Raw genomic sequence first — 25,129 nt, 5'->3', positions numbered from 1 at the left:
ATTTATAGAAATCAAATTACAAACTTAAGTGCTTGTAGCCAATGAAATCCTTTTTAAGGGATAGACATTGTTATAATACAAGAGAATGCGACAGCCAATTTGCACATAGCAAGGCTCCATCAAACAGAAATTACGACGTAATCTTTTTTCCCCAAGTGATGGTAGTTGAAAGATAACTATTTCTAGAGGACATTTCAGACACACAATATACTCACATGGGGAGGATAATAGTCCAAAAGAAATATTCTATCACAGAATCCTCGCCTACATAGTCATAGTAAGAAAGTGACAAATGATGTGAGAGTGTTTTGGTAGATGACTTAGAGACCATTTATGTACCTGTAACACATCAACTCAGCTTGTTAATTGTCATTGTTGAAGCACAGGTGGGACACAACCACAGCCCAACTATTTTATTCATAACACACATTCCGGCTATCTCATTAATGAATGTGAACCTGCGGGAAACTAACCCGATACACAGATTGCTTATAAATTAAAATTATTGCCACACTTCCTGCTTCTTGCTCTCTCTTCTGCCATTCACAGGCCCTCCACAGTTGTGATAGTGTCACAGTAATGAACAAGATACATGAGTGCTGACATCATATCTAGTATAAATTAAAATCACACATAGATGTGCAATCATCATAAATATCTTGATATTTTCAAACACTTATCAATGAAGAATCCAACTTCAAACATGGACACCTTTCCACTTTTGGGTTTCCAATAAGTCTGTACTGCACTTATTAGGCATTTAATGCTTTTACTGTTTTTTTTTTAATTCAGGTTGATAGATCTAGCTGACAGCAAACATCAAATACAGCAGCCATAAATCACCACAACTCAGAGCCACGTGTGATGGATGATTAGAAAATGATCAGTACTCATACCATATATTCTGCAGTCAATACCAAGGAGCATTATACGGAGGATAACTATTAATAAGCCAGCCACATAATTGTGAAGGTAAAGGCTATCCAATAAATTTACTCCATACGCAAGTTAAGAGTGTGTAGTCTCAATAGCCTTTGTGCATGTGATATTTAGGTGGCAATACTTTAGACAGAGGGTCTTTCTGTTACTATTATTTACTAAACGTGCACAAAGCTATTGGGAGTTGTGCATTCATCTTGCAGACTGACCAACAGGGTGAATGGATCACAACTTCTGCAGGGTTACATTTTTGGTGGGAAGGTATTTCAACACAGTGCCAATTCAAAACTCTTGTCAGATGAGAAATTATAGCTCAACCCATAAACTGGCAAAGAGCTTCTCATTATACCATGTTTAACAGGCTTATCAATATAATAAGCGAATGAAAGGAGTCAATAAAGTGGATTCGTCAGAAAATCTTGAATTATAACTGCTCTGAAAGTGCACTGATTTTTTTATTGCTAAAGTTGCTAACAACAATTTATGCTGTAATTTCCAGAATGTAAAAATGATGTGTGTGGAAATCAATGTGAAATAAATTAGAATACGGTAAACTATCCCCAGGGGCTTCAGTGGAGAATCATCAACCAAAATTTGACATTAAGCAGCAACTTCTTCCCCAACCAAAGAATTTGGGTGTCACCTATAAGGTTAGCCCATCCCTAACTGCCTTTCAACTAAGTGGCCTGCTCAATCATGTCAGAAGGCAGTTAAGAGTCAACCATATTGTTGTGGGTCTGGAGTCACATGTGGGCCAGACCAGGTATTAATAGAAGATTTCCCTCCCTTACGTACATTGTCAGAAAAACCAATGATAGTTCTGTGAGTTAGAAGATAGAGAGGCAACCTTATTAAAATGTAGAAGATTCTTAGAAGACTTGATAGGGTAGATATAGAATGGTGATTTACCTTGTAGTAGAGCTGAGAATCAGAGGGCATAATGTCAGAATATGGGGGTCATTCACTTAAGAAAAAGGAATTTCTTATCCCAGAAGAAATTGAATCTGTGAAGTTCTTTACTGCAGAGGGCTATGTTAATAAGTATATTCAAGACGGAGATAGATTTTTAATCAGTAAGGGTATCACGGGTAATGGAGAAAAGACAGCAAAGTGGAGTTGAGGAACATCCAGGTAAACATGATCCCATTGAGTAGCAGAACAGATTCAATAGGCTGAAAAGCCTCCTTCTGCTCCTACATCTTATGTTTATCATTACTAACATCAGGATTATATTTCAGACCTTAATTGTATTTAAATTTCACCAGTGGCCTGGTGCGATTTGACCTGCATCACCACAGCATTAGCTTGGGTCTCTAGAGGCATTAAGGCCAGATGACCAAAGGCTTGGTCAGTGAGGCAAGTTTAACGAATGGTAAGTTTTAGGCACAAGAGGCAGTGATTTAAGAAGGTAATGCAGAACTCAGGTGCTTTAGAGGAAAAAACAATGCCGAACAAATGCTAGTGTTGACGGATGACAATCATCTCAGTGGGATCAGGGCTGAAGGAGATTTCAGAGCTGGGGAGGGGTAAGGACATGGGTGAGATTGAAAACAGGAATGTGAACATTAAAATCCAGTAATTACATAACTGAGACCCATTGTATTTTGGTGTGCCCAAATTCCTAAAGTATTGTCACCATTAGCCACAGTACTGCAGTTTAGGCTGGATCAATGTTTTTTGCACGTTTCTTCCAATTGCATTGCATGCTATTTATAAAACCAAGCATATTATGCACTTTATTCAACAGTTTCTAAACTTGCCTTGCCACCCTTAATTATTTTGTACAAACACTCCAAGGTCTTTTTGCTCCTGCATGGCTTTTAGAATTGCAAACTTTATTCTACACTACATCTCAGTCATCTTACTAAAACATGTCAAAGAGTATGGTGCTGAAAAAGGTCAGGCAGCATCCAAGGAACAGGAGAATCGATGTTTTGAGCATAATCTCTATGTTCGAAACGTCCATCCTCCTGTTCCTCGAATGTTGCCTGATCGGCTGTGCTTTTCCAGCACCACACTCTGATTCTGATCTCCAGAGTCTGCAGTCCTTGCTTTATCCTACTAAAATGTCACTTTACATTGTTTTTCATTAAATTTCACATGCACACCATCAACCTTTCTATGTCCTTGAGATCTAATACTATCCTCAGTTCAAGTAGCACAAAACTTAGAAGTATTAAGTCCTGAAATGATGTCTGTCAAACCCAACTCCATGCTGTTAATGCAGATCAAGAAAAGCAATTATTCTATACTGCAACTCTACATGCCATTATAAGACCACTAATTTCCACATCTGTAACATCTCCCAACTCTAGAAACAGATTACTGCAGATGCTGGACTCTGTACTGAAAACAAATGCTGGAGATCACAGCAGATCACACAGCATCCTTGGAGACAGAGCAAGCTAACATTTTGAGTCTCAATGGCTCTTCATCAAAGTTGAAGTGAAGTGTGAAGAGTCAGTATTTATGTTATAGTTTTGGAGGGTAGGTGTGAAGGGAGTGGATGTAGGGTGCTGATGGAGATAAAATGTTGATAGCTCAGATTAATCTCCCAGTTCTGCCTCAGCTTCCGTTTATCTGTTGCTGAGCATTTATCATGCTTTTATACAGAATTTAGACATATGGGCTCTAGCTAAGAGGGAATTCATTTTCGTGGATAGATTGAGGTAGTTGAATTTTCTCTATGAAAAAGATTACAGGAGATTCAAAAACAGGTGTTCAAAAGAATGAAGTTGTGGGCAGAGTAACTGTAAAGAAATTGGTCAGAAGGAATCAGAGGACATCTATATAAAGGTAATTGGCAAAAGAACCGACAGTAGCATGAAGAAAAAAGACTTTGTACAGAGAGAGATTCAGATCTAGAACACATAGTCAGAGAGCATGGTGAAGGCACATTTTATTGTGGTTTTCAAAAGAGAATCGGATAAGCACCTGGACAGAAACCAATTGCTGGACACAGGAAAATGTGGCCCTGGCTGCATCCATGTCTCCCGTGAGTTGTATGTGTACATCCTTGTCAATGTGCATCTGTGTTTGGGGTTAGAGGACTAGCTAACTCCCTATAACGCTTGCAGACAGCCAGCATGGATACAATAGAAAAAATGGTTTTCTCTGCCATAACCTTTCCATAGACCGACGTTTAGTTGAAGAAAATATCTGCTCAACAGTAGCAACTTATAGACAGTGGAATGGTGAGGAGATATAGTGAGGTAGAACTAAATGTCATATTGCGTCATGGGAAACTGACACTGTTGTAGGATAATGCTCCCAATGGGCAACACATGGTTAAGAAATAGGAGAGTCAAGAAAAGATCGATACAAGGCAGCAGATACAACAGAGACAGCAAGAGAAACTACTGCATTGATTTTTCAGCCATGACTGAACAGATAAGAATGGAAACAGGACAACTCATTCCCATCCAGCTGAATGACAGTTGACAGGCATTTGACCGAGGATGGAATGATAGTAGACAGGTTGATAAAGTTGAGGAAGGATAGTTTTCCATTGTCACACAGGATATCATTTATGACTTTGAGTGTTCTTTCAATATTGTGACAGGAATGGAAACCTTGACTAAAGGAATTCAAACATGAAGTCCCAGGAAGAACGATCATGGATTTCATAAGCATCAGCCAGCATATTAAAGGGATTTAGAGACAAAAATGAGAGTCAAGGTGCACTCTTGTTTGTAAAGATGGTGGCAATCTTTTTTTTTTCCCCTGGAGAAGAGAGATGATGATAGCAGAGTTAAAGGAGAGAGGGATCTCAGACAAGGACAGAGGTTGATTAATAATGTCATCGGATAAACTTGAGAGCCAGGAAAGGAAGTTCAGTGAACAGCAATTTATTGGACTAATGGGAAATGAAGCCAGAAGTGGGTCTCATGTACAAGAAAGATCGAAAAACAGTCATAAGAAAGAAGTTTGGAATTAAAACAGACAAAATGTAAGTTCAGGGTTAGTATTGGGGAACCTTAAGTTTCATTCAGTAGACAAGAGGAAGATAAATGGCTGAGGGAACTAAACAATCTTTATGATAACAAAGCTTAGTCAACACACTTAATGTTGGATGTGAGTATGTAGCAAACAGGGAAAGGGGCTCAAGAAGGTGGCTTGAAATGGTAAAAAGAAACTGGGGATTTAGTGTGACTAAATAGCGCCTTATGGGACCCAACCAGATTAGGGCTCAAGAAAAGTTTAGATAGCAGATAGCCTCAAATGCTTGCTCACCTCACTAAAATTTGACAGTAAGCAACAATGCTGATAGAAGTGCAGGAGATTTCATCTTTAACATGCAGAAATTTTGTTTTTTTTTTAAATGGTTTGAGGTAAAGAAAAGAGTGCAGATATTAATAAAGACATTTTAAAAGAAAATATTAAAAATTGGCATAAAGTGCCAATAACAGTTGCTCGGGTCCAATCATGCCTAAAATACTCAATGCAATTTTTTAACCATTTAGAACTGAAGTAAATGCAGAAATGCGTGTTCTAATGTTTTGGGGACCCAAACCTCTTTAATGAGACATGTGGAGTCCTGCTGGCAGATGCAGCAGCAAAGTGGACAATAGAAGAAAACTCTGCATAGCAATGTTTTAGCATAAAACCGGTATGGTTGGTTATACATAAATTCCCATGGAACAAATAATGACTGGCTCTTGTCATTCAGGGCACCAGAACATTCAAAAGAAGTTTGAGGCCATAATAAGTTGCATAGTATTTTGAACACTAAGTCTCAAAATCTGCAGTTCTATAAAACAAATTAAGAATTAAATCAGTGCATAGATCTTTCAACTACTATTTGATTTACAGAAGCTAATTAATCTATACCCTTGATAATTTTTAAAATTAGGTTGGGATGGATTGTGGTGGTGGTGGTGATATTGCGAGCAGGGTCATATGAACTAGAAATCAAGTTTGTAACTTCAACTAATTATTCAGACAAATTAATTTGACCAAAAAATTTCACAGCAGGTCAATGCAGTTGTCAACATTTACCAGACATTTTCCCTTAAAAGGAGAGTAGAACCCTAAAGGGAACTTTCAAAATTTACCATAACTTTATATGAATGTTGTCTTTTCTCAAAACAAGATTTTGTATTATATGTTCATTAAAATAGAAATACCAAGGTGGGAGTGTGCAGTCAAAAAGTGCTGATTATGATAGACTAGCTGAAAATATTACTCATGATTTGCTGCTTCGCATTTGCGCAGGATGGCAGTAACTGACTTGCCACCTCTGCCTCCCAGGCTGCAGAATGTTTCAGCATACATTCGGATAATGAATCATCAACACATTAAAACAGGAAAAACTACCACTACTGACTAAAATATTGCTTCACCAAGAGAACAACTTCTGGAAGAAAGATCTCCAAGTGAAGTTTATCTTTAGATAGAAAAATAAAGATTTAAACAGGGATAGTAAAAGCCGATTAAAAATGGCAGATCTGATCAATGCTCAAGGATTGACTTGGAAATTAATACTTTTTGCCTCATTTTATACCAAGGACTTTAGACCCAGGTTCAATAAACGTCACAAAAACAGAAGTAGTGTTGACCTGACGGAAGCGCTAAGCCCCAATGACCAAAGAAATATGCAATGTGCCAGATCCTCCTTGTGATCAGGACTTCAAATGTAAAACAGCAACAAATTCAAAATTATAAGATAACCAATAACTAAAGAGACTTCCAGTAGCTTTAAGGTACAAGAACTAAATGAGTTTGGGCATCATACTTCTCAAAACAAAACAGAATTGTTTCTGAGAATCACATGTGAGATTAAAAAGCTACTCTCTGAAGTGTTAGTTCTCTTCATCTGTTTTGAGCCCTTGATCAAAAGAACACAGAGGTCATCCACTTTACGTCTTACCCAATAATCAACCACAAATGCTGGGAAATTCGTGGATTTTAAGGACAAATTTGCTCTCCTTCCCTCTTCTCGCTGTTCAACCGGTTACGATTCATCCCAGCCCCATCCTCAAAACCCTCACCACAACTATTCCCCACCACCAGCACAAAGCAAACTGAAAAGAACTTTAACTTTATATAGGGGATAGCAAGGACTGCAGATGCTGGAAGTCAGAGTCAATAAAATGTGGAGCTGGAAAAACTTCATTCTGATGAAGGATCCAGACAGAAAAGTCGACTTTCTTGCTCCTCCAATGCTATTTGACCTGCTGTGTTTTTTCAGCACCGCATTTTATCAACACCATAGCTCCCACCAGGTCATCAACCAAAACATTTAGTATCATGTAACTGAGGCAACAAAAATCTTAGGGCTAGAGTACGATGCTGCCTTCTTTTAGGGAGGAATAGTCCTCTGGCAGCTGGAAGTGGGATCAAGGATGGGATGAAAGAGACACAGAAATTCCCCTTCTTGAAAGATGCTGGCCAATCAGAAATCAGAAGCTCTCCATCACATACAGCACCACCAAAGAAGAAGTAGTGATAGCTGCTGGTGGCGCACTAACCCAGGGCCACAGTTGAGTGTGTGGGATGGGTATCATAGGGCAAATGATGTTGACAGTAAGGGCAGGGGAGTGGTTCTCTGTGTGCCCCCCCTTCTCAATGTTGATCTCTTTGATCAGACTTTTGTACAAGGAATATGCCCAACATAGCCAGTGAACAACTCTGCCAAAGGTTGATTTTTGGGTTGCCACTTGGTCTCTGGCTTGTCCACTGCTAACTGAATGCCAGTTGCAGCATGATGAGCAGATTTGCTGGACATTAATTGCTCACATGGCTTCAATCAATGGCAGAGTGAGAAGGCCTGGATCAGTGATGGGAGGGTGGCAGAATCCCCAAGCATACTCTGTCCAATGATGCTGACAGACCTGTTTACTATTCCAATGTTTACTGTTTTGGATTACATTAATAAAACAAGGTCAATAACTATAACTTGATTGCCAAGTGAACTTTGGGGAAGGACCTGGTTTTATCTTGTTCTGAAATCAGAAATATCAGAAGACTGAAAAGCTTTGCGTTATATTCTCAGGACAACTGTCAAAAAAACAGAATTTTTAGACCCATAAATTACTTCTCTTAGATATGACAGTTTACTTTGATCAACATTAAAGGGCAGTAACATGCAACCACTGTGAATGTTTTAACTTTGTTCCCTTTAGCCTGATTGAACACTGCAATTACTTAGAATACTCTAAACCTCTCTCAGATGGGAATCAAAATAGTTTTAGCTGATGTGATGAAAATGCTGGGTACACCAAAGCAGCCAGGTGCTGGTTTGATAGAAGACACACTCCACACATTCGTCGACTCCCCAGAACTGAGTAAAATACTCAACAATTTGGGGGAATCACCAGTGAAATAGCCTTTGCTGACATTCCACAAAGCATTGATTATATGGTGCCTTTACTACCATCTGTATGTTTCAGAGCTAGGCTTTACATCTAATGATGCTGGACAACAGTGCTATTTAAATTGTTGCTCTAAAGTGCTCTTCAGTTTGCAGAGATTGCTTACTTATCTCACTCAGTTCACAGACTGCAGCAGCACATTCATAAGAAACTAAATAATCAGTGGCTTAAGACAACAAATTAAATTATTTAATTTATTTACATTTTCTAACCATCATGAAACAGCATGAGTGACAATTGTAAACTTATGTAAAATGGAGAGAAAATAAGTTCTGGGTCTCAGTTGCAACAAAATGCCATTCAATCTCTGCAGTGTTTGAGGACTTTTCCAAAATATGCTTCTATGTCAAACAGTTGCCTGCAGATGCTTGCACTTTTTTTCTAAAATTAATGTTTATTGATTTTACGCTTTCCTTTGGGATCAAGTTGCGAACCCAAGTCCAGTACAGAAACTGTCTCGGCTTAGATGATTCAGAGTTTTAAAGAGAAGCCTACCTTTCATCTTTCGTGCAGCTAAGGTGAGTTATGGGGATATATTTGATCTTGTAGAAAAGATTTTCTTGCAGTTACGTTTTTGAGAGTTCTGCATTATTTTGAATACATAAGCAGTTATCACACCAGGAAAAAATCTATGATATTCTGACTTTTCTGTTATTTGTATCACAATTTAAATTATGTGATAATTAGTGATTCAACAATCATGAAAACTTCAATTGCGGTAAACAAAATCTGTAAACTTTGAATATATCAAGACAGGATTACAAAAAAGGATCCATGAATTGCTCTTAATTCTTCAGAGTGTTCTTCAGTTTTGAAAATCTGTACAGTGCATTTTGTGGTTTGGTAATTGTTTTGTTTCGGACAAAAAAACAGAGGCTACTTCTGAGCCGCTTCTTTTGAAAGGGCATTCTTTTACTGAAAAAGGTGCTTTTTTTTAAAGCAAGCCAAAATTGATCTACACTCTTCAAAAGAGGTTTCTTTGCCCTCTATATGTCACACTTCCAGCTCACCTGTCTTTTTGAATATGAGAAAATTTAGTAAATGCTCTCAGTCAACTTCAAATCATTTGCAAGATTCAATCCAGACTTTCCCCAATATGAATTTGGGCAAGTCAATGACTGAATGGCAGTGCAGTTTAGAAAATCCAAACCTACTTATGTAGCACACGGAATACTGCTGACTTTTCCTCATTACCTTCTCATAAAGTAAAACAGAACTATTACTCTTCAAGACAATCATAGCTCTCAGAAATTGACAGCTTCCAAAATAAAACGGTCAAGTTCTCCACTGTGCAAAACCGAAAGGCTGGAGTTTACAAAGTTTAAGAGTTTTATTGTCAACCCCCAATACAACCATCAGACTTCAAAAACTTCAGAAAACTTGCTATACTTATTCAGCCATTGACTGAAGATGATTCAATAAATGAGTTAACAGCATTTTACACAGCTGCCATCCTTATCAAAAGCTAGCATTGAACTTGGGTGTGATTTTCAAGCCGTCACAAATTATAGTGACAGCTGAGATTTAATACAGAAAAGCAGCCTTTAACCAAACTGTGAAAATTCAATCTGTCATAAAGTAGCAAATTTAAATCATTTCATTTGAAAATTGCATGTCCAAATGTTGGTTTGCGAAGATACATCTGATTAACAATTGAATAAACCTTACTGGGATCCAATCTGAACATAAATCGTGCAGAAGTGGGTGTGAACTTTGCGGAGTTTCTGATCCACTTACCTCACTGTATTGTGACTGTGCTGCATTCTCCAAGTACAGCATATTTGCAGCAATGTTGATAAGCACTGCTGTCCCGTCTCCTGGCTCCAGGTTTGTGCTATGTGTACGATGGGAGTTTTATCTCAGATTGAGTCTGTGTCTGTTTTTTTTAAAAGCAGATTCTCTTATATCCAGACCTTGCTGAACAGGTAAAGTGGAAGGGGGTGGGATCTCCACACCAGCCGCCAGCCAATCTTTCCTAAAGTTCCACCTGAAACTTTTAAACTCAACACCAATTGAATCCTTCTGCAGCTAATTTACATGTCAGCCTCTCCCCTACTATTATACTACTTCCCACCTTTCCCAAAACTTTCTCTTTCTTTTCATACATAGGAAGCTCAGAATGTATCTGGAAACTTATCTCACTTCATGTCAAATTTTTTTTAAAAATGGATCTTGAATGTTCTTCCCATGACTTGACTGGAGGTGGATGGGGGAGGGGGTGACAGTTCAATGGGGAAATAGATTAGAAAATAAATAGAGAAGTTCAGAGCAAGTTGTTAATTTACAAAATCACAGCTGCCCACTTTGTCGCACAGTGTGCCGTCCCGCCTCGCCTCCCGCCTGTGTACAATCGACAAGCTAATTGACATAACAATAACAGCACAGTGACCTTTGCTCTCTATCTTACTCCAGGCACTTCATACATTTACCAAAGCTTGCTCTCAAGATCCTTATTAGAAACCTTGTTTGAGCTGTAAAGTAGACAGGGGCACAATTAAGGAGTAATATACTTGCGCAGAGCTATTGCCACACAGCCAGGTTAAAAAAGAAAAAGATCTATAATAATGGGAGGTCACTTAGACTAACAACCCCCAACTGAATTTCGTCAGTACAGACAATATGCATATTAACCCCATCCCTTCATCACATTTCAACTCTCCCTACAAGTTACTGTCAGCATATTAACATGGCATGAAGCATTTCTTGATATTTTGTCAACCTTTACCCCTCTTACTTCATGCTTATTGAATTATACACGACTGCTCAGGAATAAACATAATAGACAATTCTTCAGATACAGCAGACCTCCAGAGCTTGAGAATCAGGACCCTGCTCTGCAGCCTGAAAAATTATGTACACACAGATTCTCTGCGCCATTGCAACCTGCCCTCAAAGCAGGGCAGGGACTGTCACACATCTGCATCTGGAAAGCACCTTTGAAAAGACAGTGGTTTTTGTTCATGGTTGTCCCGAGCAGCTTTGTGACGTGGGACTCTGTAGTCTATGGTTTGTTCCCCAGGACACACACTGAGTCAAACATCAACGGCGCCTGGACGACCATCAACTTGGTGAAAAACACACTTTGATCTGCCAAAACTTGTTGGTCTTCCAGGGCAAGGAGTTGTCTTTGACCATGCGTTGCTGACCTGCATATTCTAAAGATCCAGGACTACATGCCAAGATGCACTAAAACATGGGGTAGCTGCCACCAAAGTGTTAGTGGGGAAAGACTACTGTTTAAGATCTTTCAACTGAACTTAAAGGGGGTTCGTTTGGATATTGGACCCCCCTTGGTGTCTCAAAAACATGTAAATATAGTCTTGTACAAGAAAGAAATGCCTTTGGTTTGTTGGATAGAGTCAAACTCCAGTGTTGGTTTGTTGCTCCATATGCTTTTGTACAATACAAACCACTTTAGTGAACTAAGATATGAGTAAAATATATTTTTGAAATAAAAAAGGCCATGGTCCTCATTCAGCTTAAAGTAAGTCTTGCAATGTGATTTCAAAGTTGGAAAAAGGAAGCAATAGCATAAAGGGAGGTTAGCAAAAAGCTGAATTACAGAGTAAGGATTACAAAGGATGGTGAATAAGGGTGATGGTTGAGCGTGGAAAGAGACCGAGGAGGGTGATGGATGTCTGAGCCGATCTCACCCCTCCACTTCACCTGATGATGCAAGTGAACAGAAAAGAAAGGAGGGCAAAGGAAAGGTGGGATCAGACTATGTTCTTCAAGCACTTTCACACCTGTAGTTTTCAAGTAGTTGTAGGTATTAGTTCACTTATGGGCTTGGCAAGCAGTGCAGGAAATGTTTTAAAAACTCCAGGCTTGAAGACGTTTTGGATTTTCAAGATGACAGTGAGGCAGGAAGCTGACACCATAATGAGTTGAAGATGAGTGTTCTGCATGGTGAGTCACTGAACTGTGGTTGCAAAATCTGAAGTACAGCAATAAAAATGGCATTTGAAGCTTTGGGCTGCTGCACCCTTTATAAAACCATTATCCTGTCCACTTCATATAGCTTTTTTCCATCCTCATCAAAACTTTATTCATACAGACAGGTGGTGTTAATGACCAGGTTCCTCTTACTGAACATTTCCTTTCTAATCTGAGAAGCTAAACAGATAGCCCAAAACCTGCCTAGAGTTATTATATTGGTGCTGCTTGACTAACTGATACCTACTAGCTGACAGCTGATTAAGCTGACATGTCAAGAAGTGGTCCAACAAACATCCAGTATCACTATCATTGAAATGGTGAAGCTTTGTTGAGTAGTTGCCAACCACAAAATGAGAGAGGTAACAGTGGTTAGGGTTGGCTACTGGGGAGCACAACTTCCAAGAACATTAAACAAACCAGCAACCTACATACATAAAACAGGAACTCAGCAAAACAAACTGTTGACAGAGGTAGTTCTGAACTGTTCAAAAAGCAACTCCAAATGCGACTCTGAGAACTCTAAACATAATGCATTGATAATAGAGAGCCACTTGGAGGAAATATTAAGAGAAATGGGGAGTTCCCAACCACTATGAATTCAAATAGTTTGCTTCTGAAAACAGGAAGCTATCTGCAAGGGTGGTTAAAGCCTACTGGAAATGTGAGTAAGTGCAGATATAAGTTACAGTTTCCAATTTACTCAAAGATTAATGATAAAAATTTAAGATAAATACAAGTCCTTTGTTAATAATATTCAACCTTTGTTACACTAACAGCTCAGAGGTCTCAAAAACAGTGTGTTAACTGTAAAGTGAACAAATTTGGCAGTTAATACACCACACAGCAAGATCCCAGAATCAGTCATATGGTATGAATAAAAGTGCGCATTAAACTAGATGCAGTTGCAAACAAACCTATTCAGCTGCAGTTGCAACAGAATTGAACTGTTAGGGAGCCAGTACACAGAATAAATTATATAAAAAGGGCTAAGTCCTAGCAACTACTTTATGCAGCCCGGTAGCATGAAGCTGGTGTTAGAAATTCTTGCCCTATTTGTTTATATAAGAATAAAATATATCGGAACAAGAATTGATCATAAAGATTAAGCCTACTCTGCCATTCAGTAAGATCATGGCTAAACATCTGTCTCAACTATACTTTTCTGCCCACTTCTTGTACACCAATTCTCAAAGAGATCAAATTTCTATTGCCCTCAGGCTTAAATAGTCACATGGACAGAACCAGGTTGACAAATGAAATTGAACATGAAATTCCTTTTGGAGAACATAGTATTTAACTAACACTCTATTTTTTTTTAAAGAGATAAGAGACGGTTTGCCATGGCAGTACTGTTGATATGGTGTACGTCAACTCTGAAAAGGCATTTGCTGGAGTACTATACAGCAGACATGTGAGAAAAGTTTTAGCTCATGGAATGCAAGAGACAGTCACAGTATGGACATAAAATTGGCTGAGCAACAGGAGACAGATTATTGGCTTCTAAATATTGGCTGGGGGAAGTTTATACAGGCATTCACCAGGAATCAATGTTGGGACCCTTGTTTTTTTTGTCTGACATATCATAAAAACAGCACTGCCCTTTTTGCTTAGTTTTGGACAATGTATTAATCAAAGGGACAGATTGCTTCAAACCAAGAGATGGCTGCAGTTATAAAGGTTATATTTATTGGAGTGCATTGCAAGTTGTACACAATGTTGTCTTTCCTGTAACAATGAAAGCTGACAGAATGGAGTCAACGACTTCTGAACTCTGGAACAATTGCTTGACAGCAGTGTTTTCATTGGCTCCTGAACAGGGAACCATTGCTTGTGTGGGGCCAGTACAATGAAAACATCTAGCCCGCAAAAAGAAAGCATTAAAAACAATGTGTCCTTCTTTCTGGTTACAAGTATCAGAAGATCTTCAGTAACTCTTCTTTAGCCAGCTATCTGTTAAAGGAAAAATGCTTCAAATTAGGAACAAGCAATTCAAGATGGCGGTGGAGTAGCAGCACTGCATCCTGGCGCCTGGCTCAGGGCTGACTGCTTCCATCTGCTTCTTTGTTTTTTTTTCCCTTCCTTTTACTTTTGCTCATTTTCTTTTTTTTCCCTCTTTAAAAGTCTTTGTCAGCGTGTTTGGCAAGACATGATCAGGGCCGTGTCTTTCAAACATGAGAGACAACAGCAGCAACAGAATCAGCTCCTCCTGGCAATTGGAGGCAGAAGCAACACAGGCAGCTCCTCCCGATGATTGGTAGTGGCAGTGGCAGCCCACCGAAACGCCAGGCCGGGATAGGCCCAGGGAGATAAGACTTTTATAATCTACACTTTTTGCCTATGGCTCAGCTTCTTTTATGTCTTCACTTCTACTTTCTAAATTGTTTTGTATTTTAAGATGGTGCCGCTGAATAGCCACTTTGAACTCTTTCCACTGTAATGAAGAGCTTATGCCAGGAACATTGACTCTCCTGCTCCTTAGATGCTGCCTGACCTGCTGCGCTTTTCCAGCACCACGCATTTTGACTCTGATGTCCAGCATTTGCAGTCCTCAATTTCTTCTTATATTCCTGTAATTAGAGTCATAGAGATGTACAGCATGTACATCTCTATGTACATGATGTCCAACCAGTCTAGATATACCACCCAATCTAGTCCCATCTGGCTGCATATGGCCCATATCCCTCCTATTCATATACCCATCCAAATGCCTTTTAAATAGTGCAATTGTACCAGTCTCCACCACTTCCTTTGGCAGCTCATTCCATACACGTACCACCCTCTGCGTGAAAACGTTGCCCCTTAGATCTCTTTTATATCTTTACCCTCTCACCCCATACCTATGCCCTCTAGTTCTGGATTCCGCAACTCCAGGAAAAAGACTGTCTATTTATCCTATCCATGCCTCCCATAATTTTGTAAACCTCTATAAAGTCACCCCTCAGCCTCTGATGCTCCAGGGAAAATCAGCCCCAGCCTGTTCAGCCTCTCCCTATGGCTCAAATCCTCCAACCCTGGCAACATTCTTGTAAATCTTATCTGAACCTTTTCAAGTTTCACAACATCTTTCCGATAGGAAGGAGACCAGAAATACACGCAATATTCCAACAGTGGCCTAACCAATGTCCTGTACAGTCGCAACATGACCTCCCAACTCCTGTACTCAATACTCTGACCAATAAAGGAAAGCGTACCAAACGCCTTCTTCCCAACTCAACTATCTGCGACTTCACTTTCAACCTGCACTCCAAGGTCTCTTTGTTCAGCAACATTCCCTAGGACCTTACCATTAAGTGCATAAGTCCTGCTAAGATTTCCTTTCCCAAAATGCAGCACCTTGCATTTATGAATTAAACTCCATCTGCCACTTCTCAGCCCATTGGTCTATCTGGCCAAGATCCTGTTGTACTCTGAGGTAACTTTCTTCACTGTCCACTACACCTCCAATTTTGGCGTCATCTGCAAACTTACTAACTATACCTCTTATGCTCACATCCAAACTGAGTACATATGATGATAAAATCTAATTCTAATTCTAGCCAGATGAAGGACAGCGATGGCAGACAGAGACAATTCAAAAAACCTTCAAGACCTTCCGAGAGGGGCTGTGAAGAGTTTGCATATTCATGGCAAAGAGGTGCCAGCTAAGGCTATATTGCAGAACCGACATAAAGCATCAAAAGACACAATGCGATATCTACTCACAGGAATAGGAGTAGGTCTTGCAGTTTATTGAGCCTGCCCTGCCAAACAATATGATCATGACTGATCAAACATTTCAATGTCTTTATATAACCCTGTACAGAGGTAGTCAGAAATCTATCAATCCCTGATGCGGAGTAGAGGCTAGGTGTCAGCATGGAAGACAGCTGTTCTGTAATGTTCTGCAAAAGGAAAGCAATAAAAAATATATCCTTTACATCTGCAATGCTGGTCATTTTATTTCTCTATTTTCCAAGATCTTGTAACTAAAAATGGTCTACCTAGGTACCTTTGTACCTAAGGTGGCACTGTAAGTAGCAATGTATAAACTCCTTACTGTACTGAGTATACCTGACAATAAAGCTGATTCATTCACTCGAGGACTCAGCCCCTTGTGGTAGAGGATTCCCAAGGTTCACACAAAAAAAAAACAAAATGTCTACTCATTTCAGGCCTATGTGGCATCCCCCTTATTTTTAAATTGTCGCCCATGGTTCTAAACTCCCCAGCTAGGAGAAACACCTTACCTGTATCTACTGTTACCTTAACTATTTTGTAGGTTTCAATTACATCATCCTCATTCTTCCAAACTTTAAAGAGCTTCCTCAATCTTTCTCCATAAGACAGTCCCACCATCCTTTGAACATATTTGGTGACCCTTCCTTGCACTCCATCCTACAATAGCAATACCAAAAAGTGTACACAGTACTCCAGGTATGGTCTAACTAAATGTTTAAACAACTGAAGCAAAACTCTGGGTTTCAGAAAGTAAGCAGCAGCTGGATTCACTGCTGTACATCTTTGAGGCAGAGGGCTGTATGGTCACAGCACAGAGTAAAAGCATGCAACTAACAAGGGTGATTCTTAGGGGCCAACCTGACAGTCTAAGAAAACCAGGTAAGTGCAGCTAGTACTGGAATCCTCCTCAGTTTGTTAGTTAGTGCAGGAATCCTCTCAGTCTGTTAACATCCTGCAAGTGTATTTGTCAGGACCCATGGTATGTCCATGACTTCATACATACTGTAAATGTACACTTCACTTGGCTCTTCTTATCTTTTAAAAAAAAACTTAGCTTAGAATAAGTATGGACTTACTATGAAAACTCAACAAGTTATTTCTCACAGCAAGAGAGAAAGAAGGTCCAGGGACTTAAACACAAACAAAATGCTCAATTTTCATCGAGCTCTGAAATACTGACCAAATCTATTCAGCAATCAACTGCATTCTCTGAACCAGTGATATCATATCGCCACTGGTCTCTGTATAGGTAGGCCTTTCAATCTCTCAGTTAGGACATCCGGGTTCAAGTCCCAACTGCTCTAGGTGTTTGATAACATCTCTCAATAGGTTGATTAGAAAATATCTCGGTAGGCCTTTCATTTCATACTGAATTACCACTTCCCTTTCACTCTGGAGACTGTATTTCTTACAGTAAATTTATTAAAAAATTATCTTCCCTCTTTTGCTTCATATTTCCACTTTGAGCCAAATTCTGAGTTAGTCACTCTAACTCAGTCTCACTCCAGGCAAAGTCACCCTCACTCTGAATACATGGCTTACTCCCACTCAGACAATGCCAACTTCTTCCTATGTCTTCCTTCTCCCGAATGAAGGCAGCTCTCCCCATCACACCCACTGTGGTCGACAGGACCCTCAGTTGGTTTCAATCTATTTCTGGCAAATTCTGTTCCTGTCCTTTCCTAGAATATTACAGTTCCCATTATCACTTTTCATTTCATCAGTCACTGCATTCATAAAGATTATCCTTGACCTTTTCACACCTCCTGCAATATACTACAGCCAAACACAGCTGTCTTTCTCCTCCACAATCCACAGGAACCATTCCCTCCTTTACATTGGTCCACTGCTCAGTCACTTCTAGCACCTCTTCACCCCCACAATGGCACTTCCCCGCATAATTGCGGAAAGTGTAACAAATGCCTTTTCAGTACTCCTTCCTTCAGGCCAAGTGCTCCTTTTAAGTACAGTGGAATTTACTTGTATCTAATCCATGCCCACTGTATTTGCTCATCACATTTTTGATCTTGTAGAGGGGACCGCAGAGATGGGTAACTGCTTTGGGATATTTCCGCTCTATTTTCACTTTAAGATGCTGCAAGACCTGCTAATTTCTCCAGATTTTTCCTATTTTATTTAAGATCTCCTGCATCTTAAGGTACATTGCTCTTATTATCAAATTTGGGAAGATGTGGTAAATCAAAGATAAAAGTAAGGCAAGCGAGACAGACGTTTATATGGGAAATAATAGAGAGACTGGGGCAGGAAGGAATAGAGAGTAAACATCTAAGAATAAATCAACAGATAAGGCTAGACTGCATAAACAATGAGAACACGAAATAGACTGATGGCACAAACAGAAGCACAATTGATAGCCAACCCAGAGATCATGGCTACAGGGTGACAGGAAGATTGAAAAGGTATATGACATTTAGGAAGGATAAGCAGCTAGAAGAAGTTAGTGAGGAGACTCTTAAGTAATGATTGTATTAGATCAGTGGAGAGGGATGACTAAATTCAGAAAAACACAATACAGATGTGATTTTGGTAAAAATGAGAAATGATAAAGGCAAGTAGTCACTGGTGGCAATGCCACATTAATCTGCTAACAATACCGTAGACTGGCATACAAAGGAATAAAAGAGTAGAATTTGACCTAAGGTGTCAAAAAGTCTGGGAAAAGAGTAATGAGTGAGTTTAACCTACACATTAACTGCACAAATCTGGGGTTCACAGAAACTATCTTAAAAACATTGGATGAACAGCACTTTCTGCAGCCAGCCAGGGAAGCAGGCTATACCATATTTAGAATCGAAGGGTGTAGCGCTGGAAAAGCACAGCCATTTCTAACATCAGCTCATTCCTGATGAAGGGCTTATGCTTGAAACATCGATTCTCCTATTCCTCAGATGCTGCCTAACTGGCTGTGCTTTTCCAGCATCATATTCTCCAATTCTGATTTCCAGCATCTGCAGTCCTCATTTTCTCCTATACTATATTTAGGATTAACTAATGACCTCAATGTGAAGGTGTTCCTAGATAGCAACAATTCTTAACTGATTGAATTTTACATTCAGTTTGAGGGGGAGAAGCATCGGTCCAAAGACTAGTATTTGAAACAAATAAGGGCAATTATATCGGGATGAAAGCAGAGCTCACTAACTGAACTGGCAAATTAAGGGATTGGTCAGAAAAGATGCAGTGGCCAACAGTTTAGAATATATAGAATAGATACATTTTTAAAAAAAAAAACAGAAAAAAATTCCAAGAGTAGGAACCACAATTACTAGATGAACTAAAAATTGTTAATGATAGCATCAAACTTAAAGAAAATGCATATAATTGCACTAAGCCAGATGGCAGGTCCAAAAGATTGGATTGAATATTTAAAAACAATAAAGAATCACTGAAAGATTAATAAAGAGGGAATAATTAGACAATGAGAAAAAGTTTACTAGAAATATGAAGGCCGATAATGTTATGACCCTAACTGATGTTACTACTGGACAACTCAAATCTTAGACTGTAATATGGGTTGATAAAGACTCACACAGCTTGGAAACAGATCCTTTGGTCCAGTTCGTCCATGCTGACAGAGTTTCCCAAACTAAAGTAGTACCACTTGCCTGGGTTTGGCACATATCCCTCTAAACCTTCCCTATTCATGTACCTGTCCAAATGTTTTTTTAAAATGTTGTAACTGTACCTGCATCGACTACTTCCTCTGGCAGTTCATTCTACATACAAAACACCCTCTGTGTGAACTGAAATAGTTGCTCCTCAGGTCCCTTTTAAACCTTCCTCCTCTTACCTTAAAAATATGTGCATTAGTTTTGAACTTTCCCACCCTACCAAAAAGACATTCCTTTTTTCACCTTATCTATGCCCCTCGTGATTTATTAAACCTCTAAGGTCACCCCTCAACCTCCTACGCTCCAGCAAGAAAAAGTTCCAGCTTATCCTTATAACTCAAATCCTCTAGTTCCACCAACATCCTTGTAAATCTTTTCTGAACCTTTTCCAATCTATTAATATCCTTTCTATAGCAGTGCAACCAGAACTGTATGCAGTACTCCAAATCTGGCCTCACCAACGCCTTGTAGAGGTCATTCCCCTATAACGTGCATTTCATCAAATGGATTTGGCTGTAATGTGACTGGTGAATTGGGTAACGATTTTTCAAAACACGAACTCCCATTGACTATTATGAGATTCCATCCCCAGCACCACTGACAATCTGGGACTACCTTTCTCACCATAAACAGAAAGCCTTATCAATTTAGGAGGACCGAAGGGAAAAAAAAAGCTGAAAATCCTGCAGATATAGGAAGTGGTGGAGGCTGGTACAATTACAACATTTAAAAGGCATATGAATAGGAAAGGTTTGGAGGGATATAGGCCAGGTGCTGGCAGGTGGGACTAGATTGGGTTGGGATATCTGGTCGTCTTGGACGGGTTGGACCGAAGGGTCTGTTTTCGTGCTGTCCAGGTGCTGGCAGGTGGGACTAGATTGGGTTGGGATATCTGGTTGGCATGGATGGGTTGCACCGAAGGGTCTGTTTCCATGCTGTACATCTCTATGACTCTATATGCCTGCCTTTAGTGCTAGTACTGGCTGATTTGCTGGATTTAAAAACTGTGATGCTTTTCATAACGTAAAGTTAAAGTTATATGGCAAAGCTGCCTATGCAGACAAGGAATGTGCACTGCCATTTCCTCTTATGGTGAAAAAACTAATTGAGGAAGAAGGCTTCACCTTGCATCAAATCTTCAATTTGGACAAGGCAGGTTTATACTGGAAGCGAATGCATCCAGAACCTACATTTCTAAGAATGAAGTAGACATTCTAGGTTTTAAGGTCACACAGGATCATATGACTGTGTTGCTAGGTGCCAATGTTAGCGGAGACTTTAAGCTTAAGCCTGCGATGGTGTACCACTCTACCAACCCGTGAGCCTTGAAAGCTTACCTTAAGTCAACGCTAGGTGTTTACTTCAAGTCAAGCAAAGGAGATTGGATGATGGAGCAAATTTTTTTTGACCATATTGTTGATGTTTTTGAGGATGTTTTTAGAAATTATTGTAGGAGAAAACACTTGGATTTCAAGATTCCCCTCAATCCGGACAATGCAGCAAGCCATCCTCCCACCAGTGGAGCTTCCTGAAAGCATCAAAGTGCTATTGCTACCTCTGAGCACAACCTCTCACATTCAACCCATGGACCAGGGTGCAATAGCAGCTTTTAAAGCTTATTTAAGGCGCACATTCAGGAAGCTGATTGCAGCTACTGAAGGGGATAATGGGGACAGTGCTTTTCAATTTTGGAAGAGCTTTAACATTAAGAATGCTACTGACATCATTGTGGATGCCTGGGGTGATATCAGTAAGGACTAGTTGCATGCAGTTTGACAGAAGCTTCTCCCAGATTTTCATGATTTTAAAGGTATTGAACCCTTAGAGGAGCTTCCAGCAATCAAAGAACATTGTATCATTCTTGCAAAGTTGGATTTGATGTAGTGGAGACTGAGGATGTCGAGGAGCTGCTCGAGTCCCATGGTGAAGACCTCCCCACAGCTGATCTACAACAACTTGTTGCTATGGGGGAAATTGAAGCTGGAGATGAAGGTGCAGTCGTCCAGGATGCAGCACCATGAGAGCTTTCCACTTCTCTTTTGTCTTCTATCCTGAGGGAAGTTGAAAAGCAGTTGCAGCTCTTAGAAGACAATGACTACAATGCAGAATGTAGCAAGATAGCTTCATTAAAGAAGAAAGATGGCAAAGCAGCAAAAACTAGACGCTTTTTTGAAGCCAACCCCCAAGAAACTCTGAGGACAATGAATCCAAACCAGCCATTTATGAACTGAATAATTTCTTGCATCATAGCCCTGCATCCAGAACTGCACTTGAAAGTGACGATGACCCTCAGCCCGTGTGTTAATACAGTACTGTAACTCAGCAAACTCAGAAACCACTTCAAGTTTCCTTCCAGTTTTTCAGGGTCAAAAAAGTGTTAAATTTATTGTATTATTTCATTAAAATATACAATTTTAACATTTATTTAGACTGCGCTATCATGTGCGTTCAGCTAACTACTATTGTTGTTTCGAATTTTACTGATTTTTTTGATAATCCACCCCAACCCTCTTTTCATTTGGGCCCCATTACTTCTACTGCGAATTTTCCATAAGGTGAGGTCGCAAGAAAACACAACTGTCATGTTATAGAAGAAGATTCAGACATTTGGTGTATGTGCTTGGCTGAGGAGCCAATGGTGCGAAGCTACCATCTGTGGGATTATGACTGAACGCCTCTAAGTCAGAATCCTTCCTAAATGTACAACCACAACATGATGTCCCAACTCTTATACCGAATGGTCAAAGAACTCTGTGCCTGAACCCCTGGGTGTCTCTGCTCAACAACACTATCTAGGACCCAACCATTAACTGTATAAATACTTCTCATGATTGTTTTACCAAAATGCATTGAGCCAGGCATTTATTTCAATGTAATTTGCCATATGCCAACTTGCACAGAACCACAGGTAATAACTCTCAGGTCTGAAACAAATCAGCTACAATTTCACTGAATGGCACATTATTATTCTTAATAAACATAATGCTGCCAGATGATACGAGAGGCTGTTATAAGTTTATATGCTCAAATATGATGTCTATAAATCTCCATCAACTTCATCCAAGAGCCTCCATTCATGAGGCAGTCATTGCAAATTTCTATGGACATAAAACTGGGAAAAGCAAAATATTTTGATTGATAATTTACATATGCAGCAAGTGTTCACAGTGAGAGGTGAAGAAAGTATTGGCACATTTTGAGTAATTGGCCAGTGATGTGTCCACTACCTAAGATTCCTCCTGATTGCCAGGTTCATCTCTGTCCTCTGCTATATACAAGCATTCCCAAAGCCATTGAAGCAGGTCCAATTTAGTCTCACTTCCACTGTCTTTTAGTTTTGCTTTAGTGAATTCTGCTTCTCATTCAGGTGAATTTTGCTAATGCTATGGAATGGCACATTTTCCATTATAGACACAAAGCCTCAGCATTAAGTGTTCACTCTCAGGTACAACATGGTTAGATTCAAGAGAAAACTTATTTTCTGCTTCAAAGTATCTCAGCTAACACTTTAGAGGAGGCTCTCTCTTCCTTTATGAAGTCATACCTTTTAAGCCAATTTGCTCACGTGATTTGGCCAAATCACCCCACAGTAGATTATTTTTGTTTAACAAGGTGATTTTTCAATGAAACGCATGCACATAATCTAGTAAATATGGTTTTAACCATCAAATAGAAGTTTATTACACAAAAATGATAAAGTAGAATAAACCAACCCATTTACACATAGGAACAAGGAGTATCACCATTTAACTAACACTCTGCCTTTCTGTATTTCACACTGAAATATGTAACTTCATATCTAGCCACATTGCACTGGATGTGTGTTTCCCCACTCTCTCAACTTAGCTAAATCACCTTGAAGCTGCCTTGCACCCTCCATACAACTCATGATTCCACTTAGTATTTTTGTGATCAACATGGAAATCCTACACTTGGTTCCCTCATCCAGATCATTTATAAACATTGTGAATAGCTGGGGCCCAAACACTGACCTTACACCACCCCAGTAAATCACCCTCTGCCCATTATAAAAATACCCATTTATTCTTTTCTGTCAACCAATTCTCAATCTCTGCCAATATTTTACTCTCCATCCCGAGTTCTAAAATTTTACCCCATAACTTCATGAGTCTTATCAAAAGATCTTCTGAAAATTCAAATACACTGCATCCACTGGTTCTCCATTGTATATTTTACTAGTTACATCATTAAAAAACTCCAGTGGATTTGTGAAGCATGATTTGCCTTTCATAAACAAACGTTGGCTTTGTCCAACCCCACTAACGCTTTCCAGAAGTTCTGTTCCCATCTTGTGATATGACCCTGCCTCTGCAGCAGGAGATTCAGGTTCAATTCCTACCTGCTCCAGAAGAGTGCAATAATATCTCTTAAAAAAAAATTAAGACTCTAGCATTTCCCCCCACTACTGATGTTAGGCGGTCTCATTTTTTTTTAATCCTCCCTTCTCTCTCCCCTTTTTAAAGTGGGTTACATTTGTTACTCTTCAAATCTGTAAGAACCACTCCAAGATGTAGAGAATGCAAATATTTACAGGACCGCAACCTTTAATAAACTAGGGATGCAGATTATCAGGCCCTTGTGATAGGTGAGCCTTTCAGCCCATTTATTTCCTCAGGACCATTTTCTTATGAGTGCTGATTTCCTTAAATTCTGTCCTCACATTACACCCTTGTTCCCTCATATTTTTGGGAAATTGTGTTTTCTTTAATGAAGACTAAGCCGAGAAGTGTGTTCAATTCTTCTGAAATTCCTTTATTCGCCATCAGAATTTCTGAGTTTTGACTGTAAGGGATCTACATTTGGCTTAAATAATCTTTTTCTGATCACATATTTACAGGAGGGTTTTATGGTTAGTTTCCATACTTCCAGCAATTTTACTTTTGTACTTTATTTTCCCCATCTTTACCAAACTGTTTGTCTTCTTCAGAATTCTGAAGTGATGCTTTTTTTTTTTTAAGGACAATCTATATCGCACCTTCAGATGTAAAAGAATTTCAACTTTTTTTTAAAACCATGGATGAGCCAACTTTTCTTTTTATTACTGTTGTAATACATGCACATGTTCTAAATTTGAACCAATGTCTATCCATTATCAATTCCCTTAGTAACCTTCCCACTCCATCCTTGCCAAATCGCACCTCCTACTGTAGTAGGATGAAATATGTTGGAGACAGTTCAGAGAAAGTTAAAGTAATACCTGGAACAGGTGGATGGTCTTATGAATAAAGGTTGGACAGATTAGGCTTGTATCCACTGGAGGTTTGAAGAATAGGAGGTAAATTGACAAACACAAAATCCTGATGGGCTCTGACTGGGTAAATGTGCAGAGAGTTTTTCCTCTTATGGGAGAACCTTTAACTAGGGGTCACTGCTTAAAAGTAAAGGGCTTACCATTCAAAAGGCTAAGTGTGTTCTCTTGGAGGATTGACCGTCTTTGGAACGCTACTGGAAATGTGTAGGAAGCAAGAATAGTTAAATATTTTAAGGAGAGGTCAATAGATTCTTGAT

At 39.4% G+C, this 25,129-nt stretch overlaps 1 protein-coding gene across 10 annotated transcripts in view; it reads right to left on the bottom strand.

The window, feature by feature from the left end:
* The window catches only part of tp63 (tumor protein p63), a 296,932-nt gene that overhangs the window by 104,282 nt on the left and 167,521 nt on the right, over positions 1 to 25,129 (bottom strand). Inside the window, exon 1 of one of the 10 annotated variants that reach the window (XM_043702555.1) lies at positions 10,050 to 10,197. The exons of 8 other annotated variants lie outside the window; for them this stretch is intronic. In XM_043702555.1, the coding sequence (XP_043558490.1) occupies positions 10,050 to 10,091 (42 nt within the window). In that variant the 5' untranslated portion in view covers positions 10,092 to 10,197. Of the gene's footprint in view, positions 1 to 10,049; positions 10,198 to 25,129 lie in introns of those variants that run through there. One more of the 10 variants, XM_043702556.1, reaches the window with a different exon arrangement.

This window comes from Chiloscyllium plagiosum, chromosome 13, assembly GCF_004010195.1.
Source record: "Chiloscyllium plagiosum isolate BGI_BamShark_2017 chromosome 13, ASM401019v2, whole genome shotgun sequence".
Classification (NCBI taxonomy): Eukaryota; Metazoa; Chordata; class Chondrichthyes; order Orectolobiformes; family Hemiscylliidae; genus Chiloscyllium; species Chiloscyllium plagiosum.
This window is presented reverse-complemented; position numbering and strand designations above follow the sequence as displayed.